The sequence below is a fragment of the Leopardus geoffroyi genome, chromosome B1 (assembly GCF_018350155.1).
Source record: "Leopardus geoffroyi isolate Oge1 chromosome B1, O.geoffroyi_Oge1_pat1.0, whole genome shotgun sequence".
Lineage (NCBI taxonomy): Eukaryota > Metazoa > Chordata > Mammalia > Carnivora > Felidae > Leopardus > Leopardus geoffroyi.
The window spans coordinates 24921421-24934096 of NC_059327.1; the positions used below are offsets into that span (position 1 = coordinate 24921421).

The 12676-nt window shown below is 40.2% G+C and overlaps 1 protein-coding gene across 9 annotated transcripts in view; it reads left to right on the forward strand.

Moving 5' to 3' along the window:
- The window catches only part of DLC1 (DLC1 Rho GTPase activating protein), a 483787-nt gene that overhangs the window by 291891 nt on the left and 179220 nt on the right, over positions 1–12676 (forward strand). Inside the window, exon 1 of one of the 9 annotated variants that reach the window (XM_045455376.1) lies at positions 6373–6774. The exons of the other annotated variants lie outside the window; for them this stretch is intronic. Within the exon in view, the coding sequence (XP_045311332.1) occupies positions 6636–6774 (139 nt within the window). The 5' untranslated portion in view covers positions 6373–6635. Of the gene's footprint in view, positions 1–6372; positions 6775–12676 lie in introns of those variants that run through there. 9 annotated transcript variants of the gene reach the window in all.

The following is a 12676-nucleotide window of genomic DNA, read 5'->3' on the forward strand; positions in this document are numbered from 1 at the left end:
TACTATTAGCATAGCATGTTATTAGAGGTTATTGATAATTGTTATAATCCAAAGGATAACCACATCTGACATTCTTTAAGGAAACTTGTGGCCGTGAGTTTACATGAAGGTAAAATAAAGCATTTGAGTATTTATTTTTGTTTCTCAGAAGTCTTATAATTCAGAATCCACAAAAGATTGATTTTTTTGGTTCTAACCCCAATATAAAGATACATACAAAACTAGTATGAATTGAAATATATACAATTTAAAAGCAATTCAGATAGTCATAGTGTAAAGCTTTGGAGAGAAATTACATCACTGTAATTCTGTGTCATAATGTTGGACTCCTTTAATTCATAATGTACTGGAATTTTATATTGTGAAGAATAAATAATAGAAGAATAAAATGACAAAAGGAAGAAGAGAAGAAAATGAAAAATAAGAGCAAGGAAATTATTTCCTCCTAAACTTAACTGTGTCTAAAATTTATTCTACCAGTAGATATCCTATTCTTTGCTAAGGCAACATAAATTTTGGATGAATTATTTCTTTAGTACTAGTATTGGTGATGCATCCTTGTTGATATTTCTATAGAATTAAAAGTATTTTAACGTTCTGAAATCATGACACAGGAGAAAATCTGAAATCATTACATTAAAAAAAATTCTGGGAGCATCACTACTTCCTCTTCCCATTCTCTAGCACCTTTTCTTTCCTGTCTTTCTGCCAAAATTTCCAGTGTAGAAAACCAGAGTCAACTAATCAACAGAAAATGGAAAGGAAATAATTGAGAGACAGGTAAAGCAAAATAAACAAATGAACAACTCCAAAGAAACATATTCAAAGCAACTTGAAAATAGCTTGAGGACAGTATTAAAATGGCCAATTAATTTACTGATAGATTAGATTCTGTGGAGATAGTTTTGAGAAGTGGAATGAGACCACCTACGCCAGTAGAGTTGTAAACTTTCTTGTTCCACTTCAGAAGGACAGGCCCCATCCTGTGTGATTCTGTACCCTTTACTTCTGTCTCCCGCTTTGGACCAGAATCAGGGATCTAGTCAATCCCCTTTCCAGCAATCGTGAAAATACTGTTCCAAGATCACAAGGCTGTCAAGGGGCAGGACTGAAATAAGGTCTGTCTCTGCCTTAGTCTATTTGGTCTGCTTCAACAGAATGCCGGAGACCAGGTGGCTTGTAAACAACAGAAATTTGTTTTCTCACAGTCTAGAGGCAATGAGGTCGAAGATCAAGGTGCCCGCAGATTTGGTGTCTGGTGATAACCTACTTCCTGGTTGCCAGAGACCATCTTCTTGCTGAGCCCTCACATGGAGAAAAGGCAAGGAATACCCCAAATTCTCTTTTATAGGGCACTAATCCCATTTGTGATGGCTCAACTCTCATGACTTAATCACTTCCCAAAGGCTCCACCTTCTAATACTATCACATTGAGGATTAGTTTTCATTATATGAATTTGGAAGAGAACATAAATATTCAGTATATAGCAGTTTCCTTTCTCAGAGGTAAGGTGACTTTTCTCAGCCCAGGTGAAGAACTTTGTTTCAGAAGGTCTAGTTAGTAATGAAATTCAGTAGTTAAAAAGGAAAGAAGGTGTCATTGTGTCAGTCAGGAAGAAAAGAATCTTTTTCTTTCCTTATATTTGCTTCTTATTTTAGTGCACCCGTTCTCCTTATTCAACAGTATTCCCCTAACAAGTTGCTTTTACTCTGACAGATAGTGTGATTTGGGTATATATCAGTACTAGAGAAATAGTCTCTGAATATGTTTGATTGTTAACTCCCATCACTAAAACTTTCTGAGCACAGAACCCCAATATATACATTGATTTATAAACTTTATCCATAAATCACTATACTTGTATGCTCTGTATATTAGAAAAATAGAAATATATAAACAGCTATATAAATAGATGACTATTCCAAGATTTTCTTCTTGCCTTCCAAGGAGACTCTTGTCTCTCCTCAGGTCAGAGATCAGCAATTTGAAGAAAATTGTCATTGTGGTCTATTGGTCTCCCAAGCATCACTACATACCTAATTGATAGTGTAAACAACCTTGCCTTGAACACTTTGGTTGAAAATATTTAACAATTTATCGTAGAGGAGATTCTCAACCAAACTGAGTGTAATCCTTAGAGTTCCATTTATAGAAGCACACTAACAAATACAATTGCCACTTCCACCAGAGCAAATATACTCTATTAATAGAATCACGTTAAATAAACAAAATTCAGAATGAAAGCAGATATCGGCAGCATGTAACCTACACGCTAGGTATTATTCATTGGAAAAACAGAAACCACTTATATATTCCTCAGAGTTACAGAAGCTTCATACTACAAATTCTTGTCATGGGCTTTTGGATACTTAGATACACAATGGAGAACTCCTTTTGTGGCGTTACAGCCCTTTAGGGAGATCTATTATGCCAGGGTAGGCACTGTCATTCACTAAATCTGTTGTCCTGTTGCAGGGGCTGGATCTCTCATGGGGCTTAACCAAATGGGGTTTTAATAATTTCCTTCCTGTTCCAAAGACCCAGATCTAAGCATGGCATTGACTCTTAATAAACATTTCATTTCCCATCATTATTCATACTATTTTGAAAGAACCTACCAGCACTTTGGGTAGCCCTACTGCTCTAATTACTTCAAAAGAGGCTTAAATGAGTTGCATCAGCAAATAAGAGTGGCCATAAGATCAAAGTGGATTTATGCTACACAGGCTTGAAAAATAAGTTTTCTCTAGCATTAGATCAAAGCGTATGGGACCTAGAAAGACCATAAAGTTAAAAATTTTCTCAATAAGAAGACAAAATTTACCAATTACAGAAAATGAGATAAAATCTATAATACATCACCAAAGCGGAATAGTTTTCTTAGATGGAAAATATTAGGGACATATTTGAGCCAGAGTCTGTAGCTTAACATACAAACAAGAGTCTCCCGGGTCAGAAAGCAGCCCCACCAATGGCTGAAACTAGCCCTTTATCACAATAAGGAACTGAGGAGTAATCAAAGCATAATGTTGCTCTTCTCAGTTCTCTTATAAGTCCCAGGAGGATCTTGAAAGAAATCAACAGATTTCTCATATTCCCACTTTCCCCATCTGCCAAGCTGAGATAACATTAACTATGGCATACTGTCTCTATCTCTCAGAAGACACTTGGGTTATTTGGAACTTGTGGGAATAAAACTTGAGGAATTACTCTATAAACAGTAGATTTTGAAAAGCACTTTTTCTGCATATAACATTTCTTCTAATGGCCAATAAATACAGAAAACAAAAAAATAAAAATAATTTAAAATTTACACTGTATCAGTGTTTTTACATCATTCCCATGATATGTGGCTGAGACTCATTTGCAAGGAGTTGAAATATATTCACAATGAAATTTGAATTTAATGAGTTTTCAGAAATAAGGTAACAAGTTGCCAGCCCTACTTTGGAATACAGTAAAATCAATAATTAAAGCCCACCTTGCTCAAAAACATTTGGCTATGCTCCCTTTCTCCAATCATCTGTCAATAAAAGTTACATTTATGTTGGTAAGGCTTCCTTTTTTTTATTTAATATAATAACTTCTTAGGTTAGGTCCATGGACTGTTCTACCTAATGGAACCTGTGCTTAAAATAAGTAGGCTTTTTCAATACCTGCTGAGATGCACTTCTGTGAAATACTAGTATTATTGTCTTTGAAAGAGAGGGTCACAGAGAAGAAGGAGGGTATTCTGGAACACCTTGGGGATCAGACCTGAGCGCCCTATCATTAAGCAATATGTGTTGACCAGGCCTTGGTTCTCTTGATCACTGCCCTTCAATTTTCATAGGTGGGATTTTCTAAAACCCATCTGAGACTCGGGCTTCTTCCACACCATGGACCCTGTGGTGATTTTATTTAGCTAAGATTCAAGAGCTTTGGCCCATAGCTTGGTATCAGCTAACCCTAGATAAACACTAATGGGTCATTGTCATCACTGTCATTAATTTATGAACAATCAAGTTGATTGGGAAGCTAATGAGCTTCGGACGCAGACAGCTCTGGGTGTGAATCCTGGATCTGCCAGTGACTACCTGACCTTTCTCAAATTTCTTTCTCTGCCCTCCAATTTCCTCATCTCTGAGGAGGAGATAACAACACCTATAAGGGTCTGTGTCCATGGAGGTCTATCTATCCACAGTGCTAGAAGAGGTTTTGGTACATCATAGGTATTCAATTAATGCTGTTTCCCTTTGTTGCTCCCTTTTCCCTTTCTGTGTTTAGGTGTAGAAAGACTTCAATTTCATTACACTCTGTCACTTTGCATAACTCATACAATCAGCGGTTGATATTCATGCTAGGAATGGTTGCATGTTGTAAATCCAGCCTGGAAATTTAGGTGAGGTCAGTGCTTACGAGTAATTGGGAATCTAAGCTACCTTTCCTTCTTTTTGCTCCTATATGCTTTGTACATGCGTCTATCATAGAACTTATGACACTATTTTGAAATTATTTGTGGTCAGTGTGATTTCTCCTCAAAGACAGAGTTGACATCTTATTCATCCTCAACTTTCCCATGCCTGGCATAGAGTGTGGCTCACTAGTTGTGCTATGGTTACTTCATAATATTCATATACAAACAGATCTGCCTTGTTCAGCCTGACCAGAAAATGAGTCAACCTGTTTCACAGTGCTCAGACCTCTTTGAAGGAGAAACAAATACGTGCGCGCGCGCACACACACACAGACTTTGGGTACTTTGTTTTATTTATTTATTTTTTAATTTTTTTTAACGTTTATTTCTTTTTGAGACAGAGAGAGACAGAGCATGAACAGGGGAGGTTCAGAGAGAGGGAGACACAGAATCTGAAACAGGCTCCAGGCTCTGAGCTGTTGGCACAGAGCCCGACGCGGGGCTCGAACTCCCGGAACGTGAGATCATGACCTGAGCCGAAGTCGGCCGCTTAACCGACTGAGCCACCCAGGCACCCCCAGGGTACTTTGTTTTAAAATCGAGCCATGTATTAGGCAATCAAATTTTTTGAGATTTTTTTTAATGGAGAATTTTCCCTCAGAATTGACCCCCCGCCCCCAACAGGGACAGAGGTCTACATAACAGCAGTTAGTACTTGTTGCCTCCTCATCTATGTCCAGCCCAATGATAAGGCAAAGAAGACAATATCTGCTGACATGCACATTCGCAGTTGGAGAGACTCATAAGCTTTAACAATTTGGGAACAATATGATTGAAAACTCGTGGGTTGCTAATAAGTAGTGGTACAAGTGTTAGTTATAACTAGTAAGCACAATCACACTATTGTAATTATCGTCCCTTGTATAATTAAGTTGTCAAAGTTGATGAGAAAGAGAATGCATGCTGTAGAAATTTGGAGACTCAGGAGATCAGTGTGGGCTGAAAATGATTTCATATAAAAATAATTATGATAATAATTAGCATTCACATGGTACCTTGCAATTTACAAAGTGCTTTTACAGCATTATCTAATTTTGCAAAGGTTATGAACTGGCCCTTAGATACTATGTGATGCCAATAGTAAGCCTCCATGCCAAACCTTGAAAGTTAAAAGATGGCATTTAGGGGATAGTGAGAAAAGAGAGGATTAATACTGCATTAAAAAGCAGAGAATCGGCCAAACTCATTGGAAAGAAATAGATTTCAGAAACTCAAAAACGTATCTTGTCAAAGAAACATTTGGCCCATATTTTGACTTCATGGTGCTTGGCACTTTTTTTATTCTTTGGGGGAGAGTTTTTGATGTGCAATTATAATTATGAAGTTTGCTCATTTGGAACTAAAAGATTCTCAAAACCAGGGGACAGTTGAACCCTCTTTAGAGGCAAAACCTAGAATGATATGATGAAACCACCTAATGTAAGTAGAAGCATAGTTAGAGGGGAGGTATGAGGAGATGATTAATGTTTCCTTTAAAACTCAGGTATCCATTTCCTAGAGAATCCAGACTGATGTGTAGGATGCCGATGACAGCCATATTTTCCTTCCCAAACCCACAGCTAAAGGTTGACCTTTCTCTGTCATAAACGGCCTCATCGAAAACCTTGACTTAGTAAAACACAGCGAGTCCATCAAATGCAAATGTGAATGAGAATTTACCGTGGAAGTTGAAGAGACCTCCACCTGCCACCCTCCCTCTCCTTCCCTCGCTTTTTTGCCTCCTGCTCTGCCTTCCCCTTCAGAAGTGCAAGGTTACCTGGATTGCCCGGGAAGGAGACGTCTATTCAAGTTATTGAATAGACGAACGGCCGAGCATGTACCAAGTCAAGTTATTGGATTACACAGGAAGCCAGAATCATCTAGATAGCCACGAAGGCAGCCCGGGCGCTGCGCGAGCGTGTCGCTGGCTCATTTGTAAGCCTTTCCAGATGTGGCAGCCGCGCGCGCTTGGCGGCGGTCCAGGAGGCCGCCTGCAGTCGGCGCTTCCCGGGCCGCAGTGCGAGCCGCAATGCCGGGATCCTGAGGGCGCACGGCTCGCCGGCGGCTCGCCCCCGGGCCCGGCGCGCACGCAGCCCGGCCGCCCCGCGCAGCGACGGCCCGCAGCCGCCGGAGGACACCGGCGGGAGGAGAGCGGCATGGTCGCGACGCCAGGGCTGCGCTGAAGTCCCTGGCGGGTGGATGGGGGACCCCGAGGCCCACGTGATGGCTCGGCCCCTGAGAGCCCCTCTCCGGAGGTCCTTTAGCGATCACATCCGAGACTCCACGGCTAGAGCCCTGGATGTCATTTGGAAAAACACCAGAGACAGAAGGCTGGCAGGTGAGGGGCGAATGGGGGAGGGTGGGATGAGAGGTATTAAAAGGAAAACAGTTCCATACACGGACGCAGATATTAACTCGGTTAATTAATGATCTCATCGGCTGGATCAAGTTCCTCCCTGCCGTGGCAATGATTTCCATCTCCCTTCCTCTGGTATTTAGCATTTCTGGGATGTTTTTTTCTCTAATGCCTCTCTGGTTTCTGGTCTGATTATTTCTAGATAAGGTTTTATGAGAGGTGTGTGGAGTTTTTTTGTTTTTGTTTTTGTTTTTTTTTTGTCTTTTAACCTTGGAAAGAGAAGCAAGGTCGTTTTGAGTGTCAGGAAAGCAGTCGTGATGAGCAGCTTCAGGCAGAAGCACGGAGCTCTGCTGTGCTGGTGGGGGTCCGCCGTGGGGCTGGTCTGGCCCGAGGTGGCCTGGTCTCTGCAAGAGAGGGGCCTGGAAGGGCTGTGTGTCAGTGGAGTAATCTGCCCTGCCCTGTGAGAGCCTGCTGGTATTTCCTCTGGCAGCCTGGAGCTGCTCTGAGTTCCAGGCGGGTGTCAGGTATGCTGGAGGCAGGCGTTTGAAATATAATAAAACACAAATACAGTGGTGCAATTCAAACGTACTTGGGCTCATGTGACACCAGCCAAATGGCAGACTGTGTTTTAAGGGGTACACTAAAGAAACAGGAACTTCTGCCTGATCCTGGTATTAAGAATACGAATTGATATAATATAGCATTTTGCAATAAAATAATCTCTCTGAATTCAGGAAAGGTATCCTAGTCCTGTTTCATGGCTCCTCCTTGTTTGCTCTGTAAGTCTGTGTATTTATATCATCTATGTGAATGGGTCAGAAATGATATCTTCTTAACCTTTTTGGTTAATCCAGTTGTTTTTCATATCTGTATGAAGTTCTGAATTGTTAACAATATTATAAGTGGCCTCCAAGTGTCAACAGATTTCTGTGCTGCGTGTTATTGGCAAAAGGTCATTTGGCTTTCACCTAATAGCCCCGACATGACTTGAAGAGGGGAAATTTAAGGTTGGTGATTGTGATAAGACAGATTATGAAGATAACATGCTAGTTATATCCCCTTATAGGCTGTAAGCTTGTCCTAAATGCTCATGAAAATCTTTCTCCTTGTTAAACCAGATAATATTGCCCAGTATAGGACAGAGTAAACAATGTCAAGTCTAATCAGAAAGTAAGAGAGAGAGCAAAAGATTTTAAATGTAGCCATTTTATTATGGCTTTAGGATAAATCTTTAGCAAAAGATTTTAAATGTAACCATTTTATTATGGCTTTAGAAAAATAAAACCTTTAAGAAACCCAACATTCCAATAAGTTTTTTTTAAGCTGTGTTATCTGGTGATAACAGTTTGCAATTGGCTAGAGGAAGTGTAAGAACTAAGATATAGGAGTATAAAGTCTACAACTATAATTGGTTGGCCCTTTCAAAGCAAAAGTGTTTCCTTCATTGTTGTCTTATTTGACAAACCCATTGTCACAAATGGAAAGGTTCCACAAACAATGTCTTATTAAAGGTAACACAAAAATATCTTGTGGTTTGGTGTTTTGAGAGTAAGACTAAATCAAACATTCCTGCTTCCCCTTATATTTTCATAAATAATGATATTTTTGACAGCTATTGGCCTCCTAGAATAAGGATAGTATCCCTGGAAAGTTGCTGCCTCTGTCTTGTCATTCGTCTGTGTGTGTGTGTGTGTGTGTGTGTGTGTGTATTTGCCTATGTGTGTATACACACACACACACACACACACACACACACACACACACACAGAGTCTCTATGTGGCCAAAAATGGAGCATCTTAAAGAAAAATAGCCACTTAAAGAAAAATAGTTACTTTTTATATGTGAGGAAAATTAAGCATTTCCACAGCTGTAACAGCAAATGGGATTTTAGCTGTCTATGTCCACCCAAGAAAGAAATTCTTTACGTTGCGTAGTTTTTCTTTTTCTTTCCTTTTTTTTTTTTTTTTTTTTTTTGATATATATTGACCTCTTACGCAGTTTGCACAGTAGCAAATCCAGGTACTATACTTGAAAAGAAAGAATTTTGGCTACCACAGCTGACTGATTACTGGGGACTTGGCCCTTTTCATGCCTCCCCTGTGCTTGGCGCATGGGTCATGGCTCAATCAATGTTTGTAGATGGAGACTGATTTGGGGTACATCCAAACCTCAAGAGCACTTGCTTCCCTTGTTCCCCTCAAACTTCTCCTCTGCACCCAACCTTCCGACTGACCAAAGGCTAAATAATACTTGTCAGTTGTCCACAAAAAGTCACTTCTCTAAACAGCAGATACAATCTCTACTGTGTATCGTACCACTTTGCCCTCTGTTGCGGAATGGAGGGAAGTAGAAAGTCCAGATCTCCTGCTTCACTTTATGTTGTGAAATTAATGAAGTGTCATGTAAACAAGGTTTCGAAGCCTCTGAAGAAAATGCTTCTTTTAATACTACCTGAAATGTTATTTTCATAATGATCATTACTTTGATTAGGTTCATCAAGTTTCTCAAAAAGTAATCGGAGGTTTCTATTTCTTCCAGAGATTTAAAGTGTTTGGCCGTGGGACAAAGTTTTAAGGTTCCTCGTTGGGTATTTTCTCTCTCAGTCAATCAATCAATCAATCAATCAATCTCTCTGTCTCGTGTGTGTGTGTGTGTGTGTGTGTGTGTGTGTGTATCTCCCTCTGTGTGTGTGTGTGTGTGTGCATGTGTGTATCTCCCCATCTCTGTGTGCATGTATCTCCCTCTGTCTCTCTGTCTCTCTGACACACAAATATACACACTCGATATAACTTAACAGTTCCTAGTTCTACTCTCCCAAATGATGTCCTGTGTATGAAAACCATCATTTACGTTTCCTTGCCTTAAAATCCTTACATATAAAACAGGGATTCTGCCTGTTATTTTTAAGGATCCCTGTCCCTATGTAAACAAAATACAGAATCGTTGCTGGGAAAAGACCTTCAAGCTGTAAGGGGTGATGGAACACACTGTCTTAATCGCATCCTCCTTCACATGGAATTGCCTTTTTCTGCCCAACCACAACCCACAGGGTTTCTCTTACTCCTGTTCTCTCTACTACCAAGCTCACAGGTACACAGTCTCTTTCCTGAAAGCAGAGGATGGCGTCTACTTTTCAGGGGATTACAACTTTGAGGTTAACAGTGGTGATGGCGAGAGTAGACAGCCCTTCTCTGGACGAATTGTGCATCCGTCATAAACTCTTACGTGTCCTCATGGCGCCTGTACTGCCTCCTCCCTCCCATTGGGTACCCAGACTTCGTGCCTTTGTGGTATATTTCATTCCTGAAGATCTGCTGCCCCTTAATCCTTTCAAATAGGGCTTCTTCGTCTTTTTTGTGCCAATGGGTCTTTTTTGCATCCTGGTGAAGACTGCAGATCACATCTCAGAATGGTATTTTTTGGTGTATAAATCAAACACGTAGAATTATGAAGGAAATCATTTAGAGTAAAATATAGTTATCAAGGTATTCCAAACACAAAATTGTTGTGTGGTAACAGAAAATGAATGAATTGTATCATAGATGAAGATGTTTAAAATATAGGGAAGTAAATATAAATTAAATGTTTCTTAAAGATACCAGTGTGCAGATTGTTATCGTTAGTTAGAAACAGAGCATTAAACTGTGTAGTAGTCTCTGATTCATCTCCTTGTCACCAAACATTATAGATAGAATACTGGGGAGCAAAATCCATATCTGGGTCGGCAATGTGCAAACTTTTAACTTTACTGTTTGGTGGCTGAATGGGGCCAGCAACGATGTCATGCGAACATCTGTGGAAGTCGATTGCACAAAACCACAATCGTGTGTGATCTGGGGTGAGTGTGATAACTCCCAAAACTCTAGGGTAGGAATGAGTGTAAATGATATTTTGTGATAGCTGCACCAACTGTAATGTGATATGGAAAAGTCTGGTTTCCATTGGGGACAAAGTCACAGGGACAGCTAATGACACTGTGTGCGAGGCAGGGGGAGGTGACAGTTGGTCAACATTCATAATTGGAAGAAATGCCAAATTCCAGTTACAGTTCTGTGAAAATAAAAATGAAAATTTTCCTCATCCAAGTTAATGGACGTCCTGTTCTACCCTTAGGCCCTGAATTAAGAATCCCTACCATATCCTTACTTCAGCTTCCAAGTACTTCCAGTCAAAAATTCTCCTAGACTGAAATGCTGGGCTCTCATACATGAGATGGCTGGAATTCCTTGATGTATATTCGACAAACTCCGCAAACAAGTTTGGACTGATGTGCCAATAAGACTGCCTCTAAGGAAAAATAAAAGACACTAATATTCAGACTAGAAAGAGATAGGGAAGCTAAAAGAAAGAAAAACCCAGATGACACACATGCACGTAACTTCATCGGTTTGCAAAGTGGAATGGAGAAATAGACCAAAAAGAAATTAAATAAATTAGCCTTTATTTCACGGAATCTAATAAGGTAAGAACAGCTCACATAGCATAAATCACACTGATTGTTTAAAAAGTATTCAATATAGGGCACCTGGGTAGCTCAGTCAGTTGAGCGTCTGACTTTGGCTCAGGTCACGCACGACCTCATGGTTTGTGGGTTCGAGCCTAGCATCGGACTCTGCTGTCAGTGCAGAGCCTGCTTCAGATCCTCTGTCCCCCCCCCCCCTTTTCCCCAGGAAAATTTGGGAAAATCTCAATCCAAGTGAGGTTCAATGGACATAGAATAAATTCAACATGAGGTTGGATCCCCTGGGGAATTCTGTTGACTGTTCAGTATCTTCTATCTTTTGTGAAATAGAGTTTTACATTTCACCTGACTAGGTCTCCAATTCACTAGCAAAATGAATGTGTGACGTGCTCTGTAGTACATTGGCTCCCAATTCAATGGGGCGTCAGGAATTCTGGCCCATTTCCCATGATGGGAAACCACAAACACTGACTCCTGTGAACTGTCTTCTGCTCATTGGTTCACAGAGGAAAGCAAGTAAGGGCATATTTAATGCCTTTTAACCAAGAGTGATGTATGCTTCAAAATATGCAGGTTCCTCTAGTAAACAAAGACTTCCCTGGATGCATGCAACGCTATGTTAACATTTTAAAGGGTTGGAGAGACAACCATTAATGGTGCTTCATGAGACCCTGTCACATTTCTGGAGGGTAGATGCAGCATGTATCTATTAAATTAGATATTACTATTCCAATACAAGAGGAGCATGTTGATGTCAAGGTCGGCTCTGATGAGAGAAAACCTAATATATTGGCTCAGAGAGCTTGCTCTGACATCAGACTTCTGGGTTTGAATCCTGGCTCTTGCACTGGATAGCTTTGGGCAAGTCAGTCTGTTTCTTACCAATATAAAGAGGATGATCATAGTACTTATGTCATAAAATTGTTCCAAAGATTAAATGAGCCACTGTGTAGAGTGCTTAGAAGAGTCATTGGCATATAGCGAAGCCAGAGTGAAACTCTGTCAGTTTGGTTGTTATAACCCGACTTCCCTTTTCCCCATGCCCTATGTCCTTTGAAGTTTCAGCCTGCTAGCGTGACATCGCTATAATTTGTCTAAGCCTTTTGGGCAAAAATAGTTCAACCGGTCCAAAAATGTGAAATAAAAGGTAAAATGTCAATGGCAAATGGACTTTATTTCCTTACCTCTGGAAGAAAAAAACAAAAACAAAAACGAAAAATCTAACGGAGATGACTTCTGCGCAGATCTTGCTGAATTGCAAAACGGAATGACTTGAGAATAATTGTTTTTGCACACTGATGAAGAAATCACTCCTTGCATGGCTTTGTCGGGCAACATATACAATATCTGAAAGTCTTCCCAAGCGAGTTGGAACCTGCTTTGAAAATTGCTATATAGATTGAGCCAAACATGGAATAGAG